We start from the raw sequence: 22961 nt of genomic DNA on the forward strand, positions 1-22961 counted from the left end.
TTTTGTTTAGCGGAAGTTCACTTAGGTTTTTGTATTGGGCACTTGGTTTACTTACTTTGTTTAACTTAGCGATAATAGAATCCATGTTTCTATTTGTTATATAAATTAAAACAATTTTCGATTTTTTGAATTGCGTTTTAGGGCAAATGTAAATTTATCACCTAATCAACTTCGTCGTAACAGCTTTTATGATCACTCTCTTCATTTTCAAGTTCTAATGGATATATATAGAGGATATCTTATAATGCATCTACATATCGGACAACTGCTAAGGTTTTGTAGCCAGGTTTTTAAGCACGGTTCGCAGAATATATGCTTGCAAACTGTTTCCACCTTAAACACTCTTCGATTAACAAACAAGCAAATTGTGCAAGTCTCTCTATTTCTTCCAATCATTTTAAACATACCGCTATTGAGTCATTCAATCATAGTTCTAGAAACTTTATTTTTATGTAATAATACAAACCAATTAACCTTATGTGCAAACTCCATAATAAATTCTTTTGAAAGTTTTTGTTTTTGGCAAACAGCGGTCCAGTCTACTTGATATTTATATTCTCGAATAAACTGTTCACTTAATGTTTGATATCTGCAAGCCGTCCACCTTGTATTGTAATCAAATCTACTACTAAACTCTCTAAGAAACTCCTCTGATAGGTTTTTCCTTAATGTCAGAATTATATGCCAAGAAGATGGGGACGTATATTTATCAGAAAACTCTCTAATAAAATCTTCAGAATCCTTTTGATAGTTAATCAAATGTAACCAATTGAAATCTTCGTTTTGGAATTCTCTGATGAAATTTTCACTTAGCTTTTGACTACATCCAATATCATGCCAATCAACTTTATGTTTATACTCTCATATAAAGGCTTTTCTAAACTTTTGAATATATGACATTTCGGACCAATCTAATTCAATGCTCTTATAAAATCTTCTGATAGGTTAGGATATGCTGATACTTTTTTCCATTTAATGTTTTTAGTTCTAAGTACTTCCACAACATCTTGTCTTACTTCTTCGTCATCATAAAGCTTAACTAGTTTGTCGTTAGGTAGAATCTTTAGAAGCTTATTAATGATGTTGTATTTTTGCTTGATTGTCTCTTGCTGATTCTGCACCAAAACGAACAATTTGTCCTTTCTTAGTTTTCTCAAAATGTTATCGTCCATTATAAACTCTTTTATTATATAGATAAAAATCATTTCTCATTTCATTTTAGTTTGTTGTTTTACAGATGTACATAAAAAGATTTTAGATAAAAGTGAAGACAAAATTGAAATTCAGATAAATGTTGAGAGATAAAATTGAAGTGGTGAAAAAATGAAATAAAAAAATCGGTTGAAGATTAAAATTGAAGATTTTCTATATAATAAAGAGGATGACTAATGTTAACAGTAATGAGAGTGTGAATGAGATTGTGATTAATGATCTGAGTTGCCGGTATACTCTTACGCAACTAAGGGAGGTTGGCAAAATATTTAGAGTTAAATATTACTACAGACTAAACAAACAAGAACTCGTTAACCAAATATACAGTGTAGCACAAAATCTAATAAAATACACTCGCTATGAACCAGACATAAAATATATGAGTTTTGTTGAGCTTAAGAAAATATCCAAAGAGCAAAATATAAAAGGCAGATCTAAGATGAACAAAGAACAATTGGTGAGCTCAGTAGCTGACGACTTCAGAGTCAAACTCCTAAATATACCATCAAAATTCCTCGAACTTGCCAGAGACAATGATATTAAAACAAAACTAAAAATTGAACTTAAAGAAACATCATTTAAAAATCGATTACAAACATTTAAAATAAAAAAACATTGGAGGATACAAAGACCCCACCAAATTCTTAAATGTAACTGCTGAAAATGTTAAAAATAAAATTAAATATAGTTTCAAAGTTTTTAATGCACTTAAAGTTAATATGGGATTTGTTTGTACATTTATAAAAGAAGCAAATATACAAGAGTATAACTTTAAAACAACAAATGAAATAATACTTGAACTTACAGACTTAAATAAATTTTATATGAACAGTGTGAATAAACTCAGAACAGAAATGGAAGAATTTCAGGGAAGAGCATCTGGATGGACATTACATTCTATAGAGTTTCTAGAATTAAGAATCAGTAAATATTTTCGAATAAACGGGTCTTCTTACATAGAACGTCCAAATGTAATTATGAAAAGAAGAGCATGCATCAAAGTTAAAAATAAAGATCAGAAATGTTTCTTATGGTCAATCGCATCAGCAATACATCCTGCTAATATACATTCTGACCGACCTTCTAGTGATGAAAAATATAAGGATGAGATTAAAAATACTTCTAAAGACATTGTTTTCCCTATACAAATCACAGATATAACCAAATTTCAAAATAGAACAAATATCTCCATTAGTGTATTTGGATTTGATAAAAAAATTTCAATTTTTCCACTTAGAATTACAATGGAAAAAAAATAAAAACATATTCGCCTATTATATTTAAAAGATGGAAAGGAAAGTCATTTTTGTTGGATTAAAGATCTATGGAAACTTGCTGGCAGCCAAATAACTAAAGACAGTCACAAGAGATTTCTATGTGAAGGATGTTTAGCTAAGCATTTTAAATAAGAAGAATTACTGAATGGATATGAGAAATAATGCGGATCATACTCTGCTGCGAAAATAGTATTACCAAAACTGTGGAACAAAATACTTGAATTTATTAATTACAATTCAAGGAACACTTGTCAACTATAAACAAATACGACAGCACCTCATACATGCAAGAGGTGTGGGTTTGACCTCTGGTGGAGGCACATTGCACTTTAAACTGTAGGTCCAGTCCTAATTGACCTATCAGAGCATAAAGTGGACATGTGGCACGAATGGGAGAGGAAAGAGGAGTTTACAGGATTGTTGTTGGGAAACCAGATGGTAAGAGGCCTGTAGGAAGGCCAAGACGAAGATGGAGGGACAACGTTGAGATAGACCTAAAGGAAATCGGTAGGGATGGAAAAGAGTATATAGATCTTGCTCAAGATAGTGACAGATGGAAGCCCTGTGTTGCTGCAGCCATGAACCTTCGGGTTTAAGAAGGCTAGAGAGTTAGTTAGTTATTAATTACAAGCGATCATTAAAAGTACCATTTACAATATATGCCGACTTTGAATCATTATTAAATCAAATAAGCACATGTCAACCTGATCCAGAAAAATCTTATTCAAACGCTTATCAAGCACACGATCCTAAGAGTTTTACTTATTATGTTAAAAGCACTTTAGATTCTTATAAAAGTGAACCTGTAGAATATATAGGTGATAATATATCAGATGTATTTGTAGAGAAGTTAAAAGAAGAAGCAATTAAAATTTGAAAAATATATGATACATACAAGCCTATGAATCCTCTTACAGGAGAAGAACAAAATATATATAAATCAACTGAAATTTGTCATATTTGCGAAAGAACTTTTGAAGAAATCCCTCGTTTATTAGAAAAGAAAGTAGAGAGTGTAAATATTTTGATTAGTTATTTAGAAAAAGCAATTGAAAAAGGTACAGAACGTATAGAACAAGAGTTGTATATTGATAAAGAAGATGATGATGCAGATGAAATAGAAGAACTATTAGTGAAAATAATAGAACAAAAACAAAATACACAAGATATGCTTCTTGAATGTAAAAAAAACTTAAATAAGACAGAAAACAGTATAAATGTGTGCAAAACAAAAGATGCTGATCACGATCATTTAACAGGGCAATTTAGGAGAGCAGCTTATTCTTATTGCAACTTAAAATATACCAACCCAAGATTTGTTCCTGTGTTTATTTACAATTTGTCAGAATACGATACTCATTTGTTTATTAAAAGCTTTGAAGGTGGAACATTAAAAGAAAATATAGACATAATACCTAACACTGATGAAAAGTATATTACATTCTCAAAAACGATAAAATATAAAAATACAGAAGGAAAAGAAAGAACTATTGCGTTAAGATTTGTTGATTCATTTAGATTTTTATCAAAATTTAGCCTAGTTGGCAGGAAAGTTAAAACCAGAAGAATTTAAAGAAACATTAATTTTTTCCAAAAGAGTTAATTGACCTTGTAAAAGCAAAAGGTATATATCCATATGATTAAGTCGTCTCACCAGAGAAGTTAGAAAAATCTGTTCTATTAAGAAAAGATAAGTTTCAAAACAGACTAACAAAAGAAAACATAAACGAGGAAGATTATATTTCTCTGTTTAGAAATTTGTGAAGTATACAACATAAAAACTTTAAGAGACAATACTCAATTTTATAACAAAACCGATGTTCTACAATTAACAGATGTTATTGAAACTTTAGAGATATAGCTCCTAAAACATATAAACTAGATCCAGCATGGTATTTCACTAGTCCTGGCTTCTTTTGGGATGCGATGTTAAAAATGAGAAAACAAAAACTGGAATTGTTAACTGATTATGACATGCTACCCTTTATAGAGAAAGGTATAAGAGGAGGAATTTCTCAATGCTCAAATAGATATTTAGTAGCAAATAACAAGTATCTAGAAAACTATAATTCTAATAAAGAAAGTTCTTACATAATGTATATGGATGCAAATAACCAGTATGGTTGGGCTATGAATCATCACATGCCTTATGGAAATTTGAATGGATTTATATTAACAACAGAAATGAGAAATTTTGGATGGACAGAATACTGAAAACAGAAAACAATTCTGATGTTGGTTATATCTTAGAAGTAGATTTAGAATACCCAAAAGAATTTCACAATAAAAATTCGGATTTACCATTAGCTCCTGAGAATTATATAAACAACAAAAAACTTCCAAAATTACTAACAACACTTTATGACAAAGATCATTATATATTACATTATCAAAATCTAAAATTCTATTTATCACAAGGTCTTAAACTTAAAAAGATACATAAGATTTTACAATTTAAACAATGTGCATGGTTAAAATATATATAGATTTAAATACAGAGATTCGGTCTCGAACTAAGAATGAATCTGGGAAAGACTTTTATAAACTAGCAAATAATGCAGTTTTTGGCAAAATAATGGAAAACATAAGAAAAAGAATTGATATAAGACTTGCACACAATAAAACTCTAGCAGAGAAACTAATAGCAAAACTTACCTTTAAGGATAGAACAATATTTTCTGGAAATCTCGCTGCTATTCATATGTACAAAACTAAAATTACTTTTAACAAACCTATTTATGTTGGCATGTCTGTTCTAGATATTTCTAAAATCTGTTTGTATGATTTCTATTGCAATGTTCTAAAAGAAAAATATGGAGATAAAATAAAATTGTTAATGAGCGATACTGATTCTGTTATAGCATGTATAGAAACAGAAGCTATATATAAATATATGAAAAAAAGTATAAACATTTAGACACTTCTGATTACGGAGAAGAAAATAGATATGGCTTAAAACTAGTTAAAAAGAAAGTGCTTGGAAAATTTAAAGATGAGCTTAACGGTGAAATCATAGAGAAATTTATAGGTCTTAAATCAAAAATGTATGCTATTAAAAAACATGGAGATAACGATGATGAAAAAGATGTAAAGAAAAATAAAAAACAAATAAAAAAGCAAAAGGAATAAAATCAAACGTTGTTAAAACAAAAAATATCTTTCAAAGATTATGAAGACTGTGTTTTTAAAAAAATAAAAAAACTGCATAAAATACAAAACACTATTCGAAGCAAAAAACATAATGTATATTCTGTAGAAGAACACAAACTCGCCTCAAGCTCTTACGATGATAAAAGATACATATTAGAAGATGTTATACATGCCTTGGCTTTGAGTCATTACAAAATAGATTTAAAAAGAGAAGAATTAAAAAATAAATTAAAAAATTAAAAACAGACTATGACAAAACAAAAAGAAACTAGAATCTAAACATGTGTGTGTGTATGTGTAGCTTAATTACAAATAGTTTTTTATGGCTGACATGCTATAAAAGCTTCCAGACTTGTCTGTGTTATCTTTAATATAATGGTTTGGAAAAAACTCAAATTCCAGACAATATTTAAGAGTATTAGGTCAAATAGCTTTGAAGAACGTGTGATTTGGAGGGGTGGTCTGAAAACGGTATTACTTATACTACTTTCGAGGCTGTGACTTCTACTTATCATCGTTTCTTCCTTTCCTGCCTCTAGTCCTTTCCCCGGGTTGCTTTGATAGTTTGTTGAAAACAACATAATATCGCAAATTACCGAATTAAAGAATTCCAGTCTAATCAATCCTTCCTTACAACAGAGTAACATACTCTTTTGTAGCTAACAACCCTATTTGACGAATTAAAAGCATCAGGTACGTATTTGTTTTCTTTCCCTTCCACGGACAGCAATAACATTATTCGTCTGGATATGGACTCTACCTGTACACATCCCTTGTAAATTGTAGTCAACTTCCTCGAAGGTCAGTTGCATTTGTTATCGTCCTTGCGAACGTTCTGCATGTCGCTCATGTTGGTGAGTGTTGTGCCAAAGGAAGGAGATTTGTGTCCGTGTCAGTGGTCAAAATGGAGATCAGTGAACGAGAACGTATTACGTTATTATTGATGCGTGGCTATGGAAATCGCAAGCGATCGTATACCGAGGTGCGACAGTTATTGAATGCTACATTCCCTGAACGTAACCCAATTTCGAAGTGAACCGTCGAAAGAACCATTCGACGTTTTGCAGCAAGTGGAAGTGTTAAAGACCGTGTACGATCAGAAAGGCCGAAATCCATTTGAAAATATTGTGTGATATCCAATATGGCGGAATCCAAGATGGCTGTCATGATGGCCACACCTCCATTCATTGCAGTTTCCGCACCAATACCCACTTGCAATATGTGATTATCCTCCGTCCACGCGTCTCTTTCAGACAAATCTCATTTTTTGCAGTCAAAAGTAGCACACCCTATCTCTTCCACGAATGGCGATAGGTCCAAAATGAGTTTGGATTGTCGTTTTTGAGACGATTCTAGCCTAAATTTATGTGTCATACATACCCCTTTCCATTTGAAAATATTGTGTGATATCCAATATGGCGGAATCGAAGATGGCTGCCATGATATCCACATCCCCCATTCAGTGCAGTTTCCGCACCAATACCACCTTGCAACATGTGATTTTCCTCCGTCCACGGGTCTCGTTATTACTGGCCTGTCCCGATACTTTTGACTAACCCTGTATATATGTTTATTATAAACTTATCATAAGAAAGTTTGTCTTTATCCTGTATCACTTACGTGCATTTACATTTACCCTACATGTGCATTCACCACTTCTGGCCTCAAAGGGGGACAGGGACCATTCAATTTATTCCTCGCTTTGAGGCACCAGGGGGAGTATAGGGACCTAATTTTATTTAGGGCGTTGTTTGCAGCCGACGTCACTAGCTCCGCTGTAAGAGAAAGTAGTATGTGCGCGGTACCCCCAACCACAGCTGGGAACTGGCCGTAGACAGCCGGCACCTCCGACAATCGGGCGCTGGGTAAAGGATTAAAGGATGCCGCGACACACCCGGCGCTAGCTAGGATTCGGCAAACCGACCGGTGTATCCTGTTCAAGGACGGCAAGTTAGGAAGGAGCTCCTGGTGCTCCCAGACAAACCGGGCAGGAAGAACCTGACACCTATCAGCCAAAGCGATTAGACCAGGTAGTTAGGTTGCTGCTAGGCTCTTCTTCTTCTTTCTTCCTCCTTCCTTCCTTCTGGGATGGCTGCTAGGCTTCTGGCTGGATGGCCGGGTTTTCCCAGGATGTTTGCCAGTTGACATCCAGGAGCCAACTGAGCTCTGTTTCTTTTTTTCTTTTTTTTGAGTCGGGATTTGAGTATCCCAGCACACTGTTTTTATTAACATTAACTGGAGTCGGTAATACATAACAATACTGAAACAATGATTACTTTCTAACATCTAGAGTACAGAAGGACTAACGCAACTGTCGCGCCAGTACAATATGCAGTGTTATCCGCAATCCAACGAACCCTACCGCAACTCTGGCAAGGAGAGTTCGTTGCGATTGTTCCGTGAAAGGAAACATGAAAAATACAAAACAGTACAACACATTGTACCTTACGGCACCAGGGCGTCGACGAGGTGTGTGATCATCCGTTGTCGTGTAGATGGGTCCGGCGCCTGCTGGATCTTCTGCAGGCCTTGCAACAGAGTTATTAGCCCTGTAAGGACGTCTGGCTGTGCGAGTTGCTGTAGTACATCCAAGAGGGTCGCTTGTGGACTGGTCGAAGTCGATGAAGCCGCTGGGCGGGTAGCCGGTCGAGGCACCGGAGTGCGAGGACCTCTCCTGCTGGTTTGTGGCTGTTGATTGGCCGGTCTCGGCTGTGGTACTGGTCGTGGAGCCGTGGCGTATGACGTCACGGTGACTTCCTGTCTAATGGGCTGGGTGGGAACCCGGCGTTTGCTGTCAGATGGGGCTCTTCTTTCGACCTGAATCTTCTTGAACAAAGGGCAACCTCGGTAGCTTGCATAGTGTTGTTGACTGCAGTTGACGCATCTGGGTTGTGTGGGCTGGTCTTTTTCCGGACAATCTGAAAATCGGTGTGCCCCCGCGCACTTGTTGCAGCGGGACTGGGTGAAGCAATGCCTCTGATTGTGCCCGACCCTCTGGCACGCGTGGCATTGTAATATCTGCTTCGAGCGATACTTTTCCACTCGAATCCTGTATGGGTGTATATGGTCTAGCGTATAAATCCGTTCGGACTGCTTGGACTTTGGTAAGACGACCATCATAAGTGGTAATGGTCTCCTGGTCGTGGGGTGACCACTAGAATTGTGATCCTCAGTGGCGGTTGTATTCTGACGTCGAATTGGAACATTTAAGCGGCTTACACTCAGGACTGTTAAACCATAGTAGTCTGTCAAAGCCTTTTGAAGAGCCTCAGGGGTGACATCCGTCGGGAGAAAGCGGATAATCACCTTCAGTTTATCTGCGGCAGAAGAGCCATATGCATGTCCTATCTTCTGGGCCTGAAGGAATTCCCGGACAGCCGTGATTTCCTGTTGGTCGAATGTTTGCACTTGACAGCAACCTCTGGTATATTTGAAGACTGTGCGGTCGCTGACGATGTCGGATAATTGTACAGTCATCGACGTGCTTCTCGTATTGTAGATTGTAAGACAGGGTGGCCTGTATGTCTTCTCGGGTGGTGAGGTTGCTGGCTTGCCGCGTGTCTTACTGCGTGTCTGCGACGTAGGGTGGCTGTCTGTGTCGGACCCGCTTGCGGTAGATTCATATTTTTCTTCATTGGTATGTCGTCTCTCACGGAATCTCTTCCTCGCTCCCCTTCTTTATATGGCCGGGGAGTACGGGATCGAACATTGCTCCTCTCTACCACGGCGGATGGGTGTAGTGGACGAGGTGATTCGCCCTCGGCATCTCGACGAAGGATTAGCTCCGGTCTCGCTGCGCTGGGTTTTATACACGCGGTGGCGCATGAGAGGTGAAAATTCTAACTACAAGTACGCGTTGCCAACTCATTGGTTAACATATTGCAAACGCCGTACTGAGAATTATCGTGATTTGACATTGAGAAAACACTAGTGGAAAAATCACTAGATTCACGTGCTACCATAACTAAAACTGTGTGCATCCAGACAATACAATTAATAATGAGTCACGCAGGACTCTGCAATACTAAACAGTTTAAATGACAATAATTGATAACTTTTACAGAATACAGCGACCACGCAGGGTCTAATAATAAGTGAAGCTAATAAACTTAGAGTTGGATCCGTTAACGTTTACAGAATACCTTTATACTAAAATCATACGCCTCGCAGGGACATTCCGCTTAACTCTTTCATCCGATATTAAGAAGAATATAGCGACCAAGCAGGATCTAATAATAATTGAAAGGCGACCACGCAGGGTCGTTACAATATACAGGGTGGGCACAAAGTTGCTTTCCCCAATAAATGTATTTCTTCATTGTCACCTTTTATATATGTTTTTTAAATTGTAGAAACACTTTTATACTTATGTAACACTGTGCTTATCATGTTATTTTAGTGCAACGTAATGCTGTCACAAAACTAGAATTGTGTAAAATTATAGGAAAAGATAATATTGAAATTTTATCATTATCCTTGGAAGCATATGTCCACGTTCACCTCATAAAAATAAAATAAACTTAATGAAAAACAAACTTTGCAATACATAGTTCTACTAGTTATTTTGGAGAATGATTGTTTTTACTGCTCACGAAACTTCCGGAAACAATGATCAGGATGCAATGGTGAGTCGCACTATCGGCACAAGAATGGAGTGCGTGTGTTACAAGCACGACAACGTCGATACCTGGATTCACCTCATGCTATTAGATGACCTCTCAGATCAAGTCGAACATTATCTTGAGCACTGTGGAACAGAGAACTCGATCGAATACCAGGTGCCTTTTTGCAGTCAGAAAAAGTTTTCATCAAAATTGTCGCACACTGACGTCCAAAAGATAACAAGGAGCATTCATTTCCCAAACGTCTAAACAATAGCCAACCTTGTACATAGCAAACATCAATGCTCCATGCAATGAATGGCCACCACCACTTTTTGGATCGCATGCTCGTGCGATAAGTGTCCAAAAACTGATAGCATAGATCCACTCCACCCATTACGGCATTGTAATGTTCAATGAGACCTGGCATGGGAATTTAAATGTGACGTCTCTCTTTTTACTTTCTTCACTGGGTCAATTGGGTGACAATTTGTCAGAAGAGTCACCATGCTGTTGTCATGCAACCGAACAACCAATAGATCATTTCAGGATGAACATCCCATTTGTCAAAGAAATTTCTTCTTTCTCAGTCTTCTCGGGGAGATTCATTGACACAGGGATCCTTTTTGCTCCAAGTGTTCCAGTGCCTCCAATTCCTCTGGAAGACAATTCCTGAAGTAGTCCAACTGATGTGAAACGTTATCAAAGTAAAGTCTTGTGCCGAGCTGAGTAGGGGAGTATGGGTAATTCACCATCATGGTACGAGCATCGATTAATATTAGGGTCTGTTTTGGCTTAAATTGACTAAAATTAAGCTATATTTTTATATATTCTGGTGGATTTAGCTAATCTATAAGTGTAACAAATTGACGGATCATTGTACGAAATTTACACTTAGATGATTAATCCAAGTGTCAAGCTGGCCTGGAATGCCCTGACCCCATGTTAATTTGTTATGTGGGTATATAATATTAGTCTAACCCCCTACTCTATCTCTCAGATTTATAGAATAGGATTCTATATTTGTAAGTGAATATTTCGAGAAATTAAGCTGGCCTGGGAATGTCAAGCCAGTGACTTTGATGAGAATTTCTAGAAAATTAGCTGGCACAGGGAAATTCTGCGAAATTAAGCTGGCTCGGGAATATTGTACTCCCAAGGGGTCAATTGATACTCTGTTGATTGGTTTGGTATGTATATAATATTAGTATAGCCTTACATGTTTTTTAACTTCCCCTTTCTTATACATAACTTCCCCTGTCCCGCTTATACATACAAAAAATGAAAAATTCATAACTTCTAAACAAACTGTCAGAATGATGTGACTGTTATTTCATTTTAAAGAATGGCTCAGAAATATTTCTAGCAACACATTCAGTGGTAGTTGCGCATGCGCAGTAGTAGCCAGAATGTCTTGAAATCTGATATTATCAGTTTCTCAGTAGCCATTCGTCATGTGGCCGCCACAAGAAAAGGTGTTTTGTGTTTTAACGTTGTCTGAAGTGAAGTCTGTGACACTTGTGCAGAGACGATTTCGTGCACGTTATAGTTTGGGTGCTAAAGAAGTAGTTTCACCGTACTTTTCAATAAAGAAATGGGAAAAACAGTTACGTGAAACCGGTTAATTTCTCAAATCTCGTTAGAGACTTCCTGGACGAGCATTTCAATAGAAAATGGATAGGAAGAGGTTCGAATTTTATTGAACGGCCCCCACAGTCGCCAGACCTCACTGTGTGTGATTTTTTGGTGTGGGGGTGTGTTAAGGACAAAGTTTACTGTACACCGGTTAGAGATTTGCAAGACTTGCGTGAAAGAATTGTGGTTGCAGTAAACAACATTACTTCGCACATGCTTCAAAACGTGTGGCTTGAGGCTGACAACCGGTTTGACATTTGCCGTGCCACTAACGGTTGACATGTGGAAGACAGCAGTGTTCTGACCAGGAAAATTAAAATAATTGTGGATAACTAAAATTGTTCTGTGACTCCCTCATTCTTCACATCATAAACAAAAGTTTTCTCTGCAATAAGAATAACACTACATAAAGTGTTGTCGGGGAGAGGCTCATGGAATTCACATAAAATTTTGATATTTGTTCTATCATTGACTACCAGTTCTTTTCTTTTTGATGTGTGGATGACAAACATTGGTTTGTGTGCCTTGATTTCACTGGGAGTGTAGTATACATCTATGTCTCCCACAGATACTCTTTTGTAAGCAGATTAAGCCTCATATATTTTAAGAAAATCATCTTGTGCTATGTCCAGATTATAATTTTCACGGGGAAAATCTCATTACGTACATTTTTAAAGATAACTATTTTTAATCTTGCAATCATCAAATTGGCTAGTATCTTTCTCTTGACTGTTCTCTCTCCCAGTCTCGAACAACACAATTACAAAATCTGGCATATCGTACTGTATACTACTGAATTGATTAGTGGCGTCAAATTCGTAATGTCCACCAGAGGCTGGTTTTTGAACACACTTGTAAGTGTATAATGCAATAGGAATTTGTGGATTTTTAGAATATTTTCTTTGCATTTGAGGGTTTAGATAGTTTTATATTCTACTACTGATATCCTTAGCTCCATGGTCTTGATGATACACTTGGCTGTTTCAGGTAAGGTGTTGGGTAATGTTGTACAACCTGCATTCAAGGTACTGTAGCGCATCAAGGCATCATTATTATTGGCTGCTCTGCGAAAAGTCACCCTCAAACAACCATTCCATATGATGTCCTTGTAGTCTGAGAAGAAACCTGGCAGCAGACGCATGGGAAACAGTACTTTGTGGCTTTTTGTCAGGATTTTGGTTCCCGATTCAAATACCCCTGCCTGGTAATATGTTGCATCTATTTTGGTAAATTTAAGTGTTCCTATGGCAGTAGAAGTTATGCCAGGATAGTCTACTCTATCTATCACAGTTTCATGTTTTCTAATTTCTACTTGAGAGAACAGGTCTGGTACAAAATTATCTACTAGTTTTATGTTTGCACTAGGGTGAAATGCCCCAACACTCTCACTTTTTACAATTTCAAATTTGATATACAAATCGCCCTGTGAGGATGTACAAAACTATACCCCACATCCACATCAAATTCAATTTCACGATTTGATTCATTGAGATTAGCAAATGTACGGCGATTGGGAGGAAAAGATTGCAATTCATAACTATCAATATTCTCCATGTTTGATGGCTTTTGTAGAAGCACCAGCAAAATCTACCAGTTCTCCATTTTCATTAGTTACCACCAACTCTATGTGGTCTATACGATTCCGAGATACTGGAAAATAGATTGGTGGGGAGGGTGTATAGATGATTGGCTCCATAATCTCTGAATTTGGTTTGAAAGTTGCTATGATTCAAGTTTGTTTGTGACTCCCTATGTTGCCATCGGAAATAGTAATCATCCCTTCTGCTACATTACAATGGATATACAAAGTCTCTATGGCCAAAAATTTAGGAATATTGCCACCTATGTGTTTGATGGCAGGCTCAAGTTTGGTGTTATTCTCGAAACTCAGTAGTTTACCAAGAGTACCCAGATCAACTGTTTCAGTTGCAAAAACCAATTCTACTCTGTGTGTAACGGGATTTTGAGGTAGTATTACTCCTCTCTTCGGATGAGCCTGTAATGTTAATAGATTATACTGACCAGGAGTTATAATATTTTTTTGATTTCTTACAGCAACCCTATTATTGTGTTCCGTAATATTGGGAATAAGATACATACTATGAAGAGCACGAAGGGCTATAGATTTAGGATAGATAATATGATTGTGTAAGCTGAGTATTAATACTGATGTTTCACTCCCATGATGTTTTAGATGCCACACTGCTTTCTGGAAATTTCCAATTGATGGTTTATTTATTCCAGATAGAAACGCCAGCATAGAAACACACAGGTGGCCACAATTTACATCCTTTAAACCCTGGATACGATCATCACTATAATAGAGTTTAGGAGTATTAAGATAGCTGATTAGACCCATTGGTGGTATTCCACCAAAAGAATCAAAAACAATGTTGGCTTGTTTGTAATACCAGATCCAATGTGTGCCTCGTTTTCTGAAACTATCCAAATAGACTACACCACACTCTATTTTATATGGTCCCTCGATGGGGACATGAAAACACCTCTAAAATATTTTTAGTATTTTAATCAAATTTGCAATATCATAGTTGGAGAGTGGTTCTATTTGTTTATATTGTTTAGGGCATTAATGCTCTTGCTTTTTTCCATTCCAGATTATGTCGTTTCTGCTCTTCCAGTTCAGCTATATTTTTATTTGCATCAATAACTGGTTTGCTATGGCAGCGCTAGCCCCTAACTAGACCCCCAGGGCACCCAGAGCTTCTAAGATAGCTGGAATACTAAATATAAAACTACCAGCGTGTTTTTGTTTTCTGGAATTTTGCAGTCTTTTTAACTGGGGTGTACTGAGAGTTAATTTCATTCCTTGCCCCTACTCAAACAATATTTTTTCCTCTCCTGTTGTTTTTTGGTGAGGAGACTGTTTAGGGATCCCAGAGATTTCAAATCTGAATATGGTATTTGGTATACACAATACCTTTAGGTTTCACAATGATAGGTATTTATACTTATATTTAAAAGATATTATAGTCCCCATCCCAATTTTTGCTTTGTATTCATGGCAATGGTTGTGCCCCGTGCTGCTATTTTTTCACCTAATGATGCATCTTTGCTGATTAGCCTTCCAAATGATGCCTGCTCCAAAATTTGATCAGTGTGATTATTGTAGGCAATATCATGTTTTTACAGGCTGTATTAAAGGGATTGATTCCCCTGTCTCCTCTCCCTAGTCGCTGCTCCAGTTTGGTCCCTGGACCACAATATTGGTAACAAGGTAAGTGCATTTCGAAAGGCAGTTTGTTGATAATGTCATTAACCAAGCCCTTGCCCTTCCAGAATTTAGGGCGTAGGATATTGATAATTTTTTATTAAATATCCTATGTCTTTACTATCATTTACAATAAAATAGGATAGTTCATCACTGATCATATCCACAATGACTACTTTTTTCATTAAGGAAATTATTGTTGCCAGCATTTTCCTCTCCTGCTATTACCAACAATCTATCTATGAGTTTTCTCACATCATCCACCTACACAAATTCTTTGGGTAGGGTATTGTAGTGTTTGATGCCACTACCAGTTTTGAGTTGGTTCCATATAGGGTTGGTCAGATTTTTGCATTTGTCCTCACTGCTAGATTTAACTCTCTTCTTACTGGCATCATTGTTTGGGTATAGAACATCAGATAGTATCAAATTTTCTAAGTAACTCTGGTAATCGTCATCTGTATAATCTCCAGGATATTTTTGGTGATGAGTTCCCACAGTCCCACAGTGCCAGATATTTGGACCAGCTATTTGCTCCACCTAAATTAATTTTCACATCATCCCCTTGAAATGTAACTCTAGATTTTCCAATTTTCCAAACTACTCCCTTATTAGGCTCCATAGTTGGATATAATCCAATCACTTCATCATTGTCAAATTTTCCATTACTAAGATAATCTCTGGCCAAGGTACCACACTCAATTTTCTCAGCTTCTCCTATAGTCTTTGTAGTTGGTTGTTGGAGTGCTAGAGGAGTGTGGATACTGGATAGTAGTGTAGCAGGAAAATCTGCAAAATTTCTAGCAGCTAGAAGCACCATCTCATTTATAAGATTTTTATCTTATCAGGATTGCTGATGGCATCAATAATCGGTTGGTCCTGACGCTTCTGTTGTTCATAGTATCCGCCATTCTCAGATTTCCAGCCTTTAAATCTTTTAGCCAAATACACGCGCAATTAAAGATTGTTTTCAATTTTATGCTTTGTCATTTTTTGATTAGAAGTTATTTATAACGTCACATTGTATCTTATATCGTCTTCGCATTGTTAAAATTGTTGATTTTATTTCTGTATTATCCATTGTTTGGTTTTCGAGTCATGTCAATTGTTGCAAATCCAAAATCAAATTTGTTCCAGCTGGAAGAACCGAATTTTGAAAATTGAATGTAGTTTAAATCTCCCCCACATAGTCATTATAGACATGTTTAAAATTGGTGTAGTCCTGACGAAACAAACAAACAAAATTTCTATTGTCTCCATGTAATTGTTTGGGAATCTTAGAATAAGTCTGAGCCAGATAAAAACTGTCTATTCTCCTTGACGGCCCTGTGTGAAAGAATTACGAATTTCATTTTGATTTTCTAAAATCACTTCATCTAACACTATAACTGAATTTTCATAACAATGGTCTAGTGGCTTTATTTCTGATCCAAAAATGGCTATGCCCAGTCCCTTATACAGTTGTATAAGCTTCTGGTATTTTGGTTGCTTTAAACCTTTTGAGAACACATACAGGTGTCTGTTTTATCAGTCTAACCAATTGGGGGCAAGCAGAAAATTATCTACAAGCAGTGTAGTTTTTCCACAACACAGATGGGCCTACAATAAGGCATCAAATATTGTGAGGTAGCAACTCACCATTTATTTTTTTCCCAGTTTCTAAATTAGGTAAACGTTTCAACCACATTCCATGTTGCTGTCATAGAATTATCTGGTCTCTGTTGATTCAATTTTTTCTGACAATCCCAGCCAATTCACAAATATTTTATTGCTTTTTCTAAGTAATATTTTCTCGAAAAAGATATGTGTCTGGATATTTAGTTTTTCTAAGCTCTTCCTCATAAAATCTTCCCCTTAATATTTCATTGGAGTTGTATTTTATTATATATGTATGCCTGATCCCTGGTAAGACTCGAATCACAGTAAACTTCTCTGTACGTCAATTTTTAGTGAAACCCTTTTCAAAATGGTGTTTAGATTTGATAATCCTGACTCGATCTCCTGTTTTGTACTTGGGTTTTTTGGTTGTATGTTGATATTAGGGACAGTAAACAGTGGAAATCAATTGTTCCTCATCAGATTTGGTCACCTCAGGAGGCTTCATATGTATAATTCTATGTATAGAATTATTGTAATTATGAAGAAGATCACATAAAATTGTTACCCGCCTATAGTTACCCTGCAAACTAAACTGTTTCCACATATGATTTTTTAGTATCCTGTTGAATCTCTCAACTATGCTGGCTTTCAAATCACTGTTTGTAGAATAATGTTGAATATTATGCTCGTCCATTAATTTGGTAAAAATATTATTGTAAAATTCTTTTCCCCTGTTTGTCTGTAAATAATGGGGTACTCTACCTTGCTCAAAAATAGATTTAGTGGCCGCGGTGGCTCAGTCGGTAACGCGTCTGACTACCATGCTAAAGGTCCCGGGTTCAATCCCCGGCCGGTTCAAATCCGGGAACTTCTCTAACGTTGGAAGCGACCCAGGCGCCCACCCAGCGTAAAATAACATGGGTACCTGGGGGGAAACCCTGGGGGGTAAAGGCGGTCAGAGGCGTGGTGCTGATCACATCAGCCCCACTCACGACCGGATCAAGAAAGTGTGGGGCGTTACCCCCGCACCCCCTATACGTGGTGCTAAACACAGGGGAACATTTTACCTTTTTTAATCAAAAATATATTTAAAACCTCCATGGCACAAGCCCCAGTTTCGAATTTCATAGGGACAGCCCAAGCAAATTTACTAAAACTGTCTATCACTGTGAGCAATTATTTAATACCATGATATATCTTAAGTAAATTTTTCAAATTTCCTGTGACCATTTCAATCAAATCAGCCTGCCACAAATCATCAATTCCTTTTCATAACACAGATAGTCGTTTGTAGTTACTGCGAGCAGGCTTGTGTAATTCATTGACTATATCTTGCCTAGACATTGAGTCTGGTGAGAGAAAATCACATAAAATGGATTATCCTCAGGGTACCATTCTTTGACTTCAAATAAAAATTGGTCACCAGTTTCAACATTAAAAACAGATAATTGTTCATCTTCATGTATTTTATATATTTTAGTGGTATTATTCCAATATGCTATTGGTATTTGTAGTGCCTTGAACACGCCATATTTTCTTAGTATGGTGAAAAGTAACTCCTCAAATTGTTTTCCCTTTTTTAAATATCCAAACTTCAGAAACCTAACAGTACCATTGAAAAAAAGTTCATGAATCTGTGAGTAAGGATATAATTTGTAAATATTACCAGCCTTAACATATGTCCAGTGCCCTCGAGTATTTGGAACACTTTAAAGTCTAACAATCTCAATAGAAAAAAACGGATGAGAATCAGCTGCATCTAACCTGCTCAACACTGGTTCCAGTTGTTCCCCTATGGTACGGACAATCTCATCGTAGCCAGGTTTGGTTTTCACATCAACATACAAGTATTTAAATTGTTCATTTAAATCATGGAGCTGTGTGATACTTGATAATGCAGTCTTGATTTTTTTCTATAGTCCCAATTTGAATTTTAATATTTGAAATAATTTGCTGCAAGCTCTCCACAAGCCTCAATTTGGAGCTTTGGCTGGAGAGATCATGAACTTGGCTTCAAATTTCCATAAACAGTGAGTGGAGTTCACTGACAATCTGTTTGGAAGGCAAAATGGCAATAGTTTCTCGGATTTGTGCAATTTCCACCTGGATGTTTTTGATATTCCCAGATTTGAGAATTCGATTTATCGATTATTTTATAGCTCTCAGTTCCTGAGAAGTTGGTAAGCTAGCTACAGTATTTTGGATTGTCGTCAGGGATTTTTTACAGCATCTAATTCAGTGGCATCAGCTACAGTACTCAGGGCATTTTGGAGTTGTGTTATATCATTTTGTGTAGGCGTTGATTGCTCTTGTGTTTCCAATTTGTCAAGTATGTCATTTATCAAATGATGGAAATGGGATAATTCAGATTTAGTGTTCAGATTTTCCAGCTTAGCAATCTGTTGCTGTATTATATTCAATGTTTCATTGATGCCAGGTCATATTGATTACAGCGTTTCCTGAACACTTGTCAGCTCATTTTTCATAGTTGCAAGAGTATCCTCAATATGGGTTATGGTACTACGAATTTTCCCAAAATGCTCATACGTCTCAAGCTGGAGTTTGATTTTCGTAACATTAGAAGCAACGGCATCGAGTTCACTGTAGGATGGCCCATTGTTTTTAAAAGTTTACTCATTTTGGCTTAATGTTGTTGTTATTATTTATTATTATTATTTTTCAGGGTATTTATATTATATATTTTTTTATATTACCTACCCCACCCTAATTTTTGTTTTGTTTTCATAGCAATAGTTGTACCCAATGCTGTTATTCTTTCACCTAATGATGCATCTTTGCTGGTTAATCTTCCAAATGCAGTCTCTTCTAATATTTGATCAGCCACATGACGATCATCCAGATCTTTGTGTGTGTTGTATGAAATGTCATGTTCTTTACAAGCTGCATCGAGAGGATTAATACCCCTGTCTCCTCTTTCTAACCATTTTTCAAGATTTGTCCCCGCACCACAGTATTGGTAACCAGGTACGTGTAATTCGAATGGAAGTTTATTAATAATATCATTCACCAAACCTCGACCCTCTGACATATTCCAGAATTTAGGAGGTAAAGTATTAATATTGTTAATCAAGTATCCTATACCTTTGGGATCGTTTAGAATGAAATTAGCTAGTTTGTCACTGATCATGTTTACATTACCCATTTCCTCATTATGGAAGTTGTTGTTCCCAGCGTTTTCTTCCCCTGCTATAACCAGCAATCTATCTATGAGTTTTCTAACATCGTTTACCCACACACATTCTTTAGGTAGAGTATTGTATTGCTTGATACCACTACCGGTTTTGAGTTGGTTCCGGATGGGTTTGATCAGATTTTTGTATTTATCACCACTGCTCGATTTCACTCGTTTTTGACTTGCCTCATTATTTTGGTACAGAGCATCAGAGAGTGTCAAAATTTCAGAGTAACTTTGATAATCATCTTCTGTAAAATGTTTTGGTTGTTTCTTAGTGATGAGCACCCATAGCCCAACAGTACCAGGATATCTGGACCAGCTGTTTCTCCCACCCAAATTATTTTTTTATGTTGTCCCCTTCGAATGTTACTTTAGATTTGCCAATTTTCTATACTACGCCTTCTTTAGCCTCCATAGTTGGATACAATCCAAATACTTCATCTTTTTCGAATTTTCCAGTACTCAGGTAATCCCTTGCCAGGGGACTCAACTCGATTTTCTCTGCTTCTTCTATAGCTGCTTCAGCAGGTGCTTCCTTGAGTATCAGAGGAGTATGGATACTGGATAAAGGGGTGAGTGGAAAATCTGCATAATGTTTAGCAGTAAGAGGTACCAATTCATTGATGAGATTTTTATTTTGTTCTGTCACCCCTTAATCTCTTTACTAAAACCACTAACCGCATCATTAATTGGTTGGTCTTGACGTTTGTGTTGTTCGTAAAAACCTCGATTCTCTGATTTCCAACCTTTGAAACATTTGGACAAGTACTACCTAGGTATAGTAATTTCGAATTATCTTCAATTTTGTGTTTTGTCATATTTGTTTTTTGATTAATGGTTATTTTATATCGTTTCAACATTCAGAAAGTCGTTGAATTTATTTCTGAATTTACCATTGTTAGGTTTACGAGTCATGTCGATAGTAACAAATCCAAAATCGTCGCTGTTCCAAGAAGATGAACAGAATTTTTCAAAATTGGTTGTAATTTAAGTCTCCTCCCACATAATCATCGTATACATGTTTCAATTTAGTATGATCTTGACGAAACAAACAGATTAAGTTTGTATTATCTTGTAGTAATTGTTTGGGAATTTTGGAATAAGTTTGAGCTAAATAAAAGCAGTCTATTTCTTTGTGACGACCCTGTGTAAAGAAATTTCTAATTTTATTCTGATTTTCCAGAATAACATCATCAATCACCACAACAGAATTTTTCAAACATTGGTCGAGAGGTTTTATTGTTGATGCAAATGTAGCTATGCCCAGTCCCTCGTACAGCTTCATGAGTTGCTTGTACTTCGGTTGTTCTAAACTCTTTGAGAATACATACAAGTGTCTATTTTTCCAATCTAGTCAATTGGGGGCAAGCAAGAAATTATCAACCAGCAAATTGGTTTTCCCACAACCGGATGGGCCTGCAATGAGGCATCTTATGTTATCAGGTAAATACTCTCCATTTTTTTTAGTTTCCACTACATCTGCTAAACGCTGTACCACATTCCATGTTGGTGTCAAAGAATCACCTGGTTTTGTTCAATCCAAGGTTTTTCTGGCAGACCTAACCATTTCACATACAATTTATTATTTTTCTTCTTCAATATTTTCTCGATTAGATATGTATCTCGATATTTTATTTTACTGAGTTCCTCTTCATAGAATATCCCTTTCAATATTTTGTAATGATTATCTATTATGATATATGTATTTCTATTCCATAGTAAAACTTGAACCACAGAGAATAACTCCGTACACCAATTTTTAGTAAATTTCTTTTCGAATAACTGTTTATATTTACTGACCCTTACTTGATCCCCTATTTTAAACTTTGGCTTCTTGGTAGTGTATGTATATTTTTGACAATAAACAGTAAGAATCAATCGTTGCTCATCAGATTTGGTTACCTCAGCAGGTTTCATGTGAATAGTACTGTGTATTGTATTGTTATAATTATGAACTAGTTCGGGTAAAATTTGCACCCACTTATAATTACCCTGTAGAGTAAATTGTTTCTACATGCGATTTTTTAATATTCTGTTGAATCGTTCCACTATACTAGCTTTCAGATCACTGTATGTAGAATAATGTTTAATATTATGTTGTTGCATTAACTTAGCAAATGTAGAATTGCAAAATTCTTTCCCTCTGTCTGTCTGTAAATATTTTGGTATCCTTCCCTCACTGAATATCGACTTAAAGGCCTCGGTAACACAAGTACTAGTCTTGAATTTTAGGGGAACAGCCCATGTATATTTGCTAAAGTATCAATAACTGTAAGCATATATTTGTAACCATGATTTATCTTATCCAATTTTTTTAAAGTCCCTGTAGGCATCTCAATCAGATCAGCCTGTAACAAATCATTCACACCTCTCGTTACCACACTCAGTCATTTGTAGTTACGACGAGCTGGTCTGTGTAATTCATTATGTATATCTTGTCTTGACATCGGATTCTATAAGAAAATATGACATAAAATGGATTATCCTCGGGGTATAATTGTTTAACCTCAAATAATGATTTGTCATTAGCTTGGACAGGGAAAACAGATAATTCTTGATCCTCATGTATTTTATATTTCTTTCCAGGTTCGTCCCAATATGCAACAGGTATCTGTAGTGCTCTGTAGACGCCATCTTTTCTCTGTATGGTGAAATTTGGCACTTCCACATGCTTTCCCTTTTTCACATAGCCAAATTTTAAAAATTTAATTTCGCCATCAAGGAAAAATTCATGAGACTGACTGTAAGGGAACTTTTTGTAGACATTTCCTGTATTAACATAAGTCTAGTGCCTTTCGTACATTAGTACACTCTCAAACCTAACTATCTCAACAGTAAAAAAATTGACGTAATTCGGGATCGTCTAACCTGCTTAATATCGTTTCTTGATATTCGTTTATAGTGCGTACCACTTCATCGTAGCTGGGTTTGATTTTCACATCGACATACAGTCGTTTAAATTGTTCTTTCAGATTGTGAAGTTCTGATGTGAAACCTGATAAAGCAGATTCCTGGCTTGTTTCGAGGGTAGCAATTTGTTCTCTAATGTTGGAAGTAATCTC

The 22961-nt window shown here is 36.3% G+C and overlaps 1 protein-coding gene across 1 annotated transcript in view; it reads right to left on the bottom strand.

Annotated features, from left to right (window-relative positions):
- Positions 1-10780: 10780 nt before the first annotated feature.
- Positions 10781-22961, bottom strand: part of LOC146001446 (uncharacterized) — a 50232-nt gene continuing 38051 nt past the window's right edge. Inside the window, exons 2-3 of the mRNA XM_083138765.1 lie at positions 13681-13871; positions 10781-10898 (exon numbers count right to left, since the gene is read on the bottom strand). Of these exons, the coding sequence (XP_082994891.1) occupies positions 10781-10898; positions 13681-13871 (309 nt within the window). The remainder of the gene's footprint in view (positions 10899-13680; positions 13872-22961) is intronic.

Source organism: Lepisma saccharinum, chromosome 17 (genome assembly GCF_977018435.1).
Source record: "Lepisma saccharinum chromosome 17, izLepSacc3.1, whole genome shotgun sequence".
NCBI lineage: Eukaryota > Metazoa > Arthropoda > Insecta > Zygentoma > Lepismatidae > Lepisma > Lepisma saccharinum.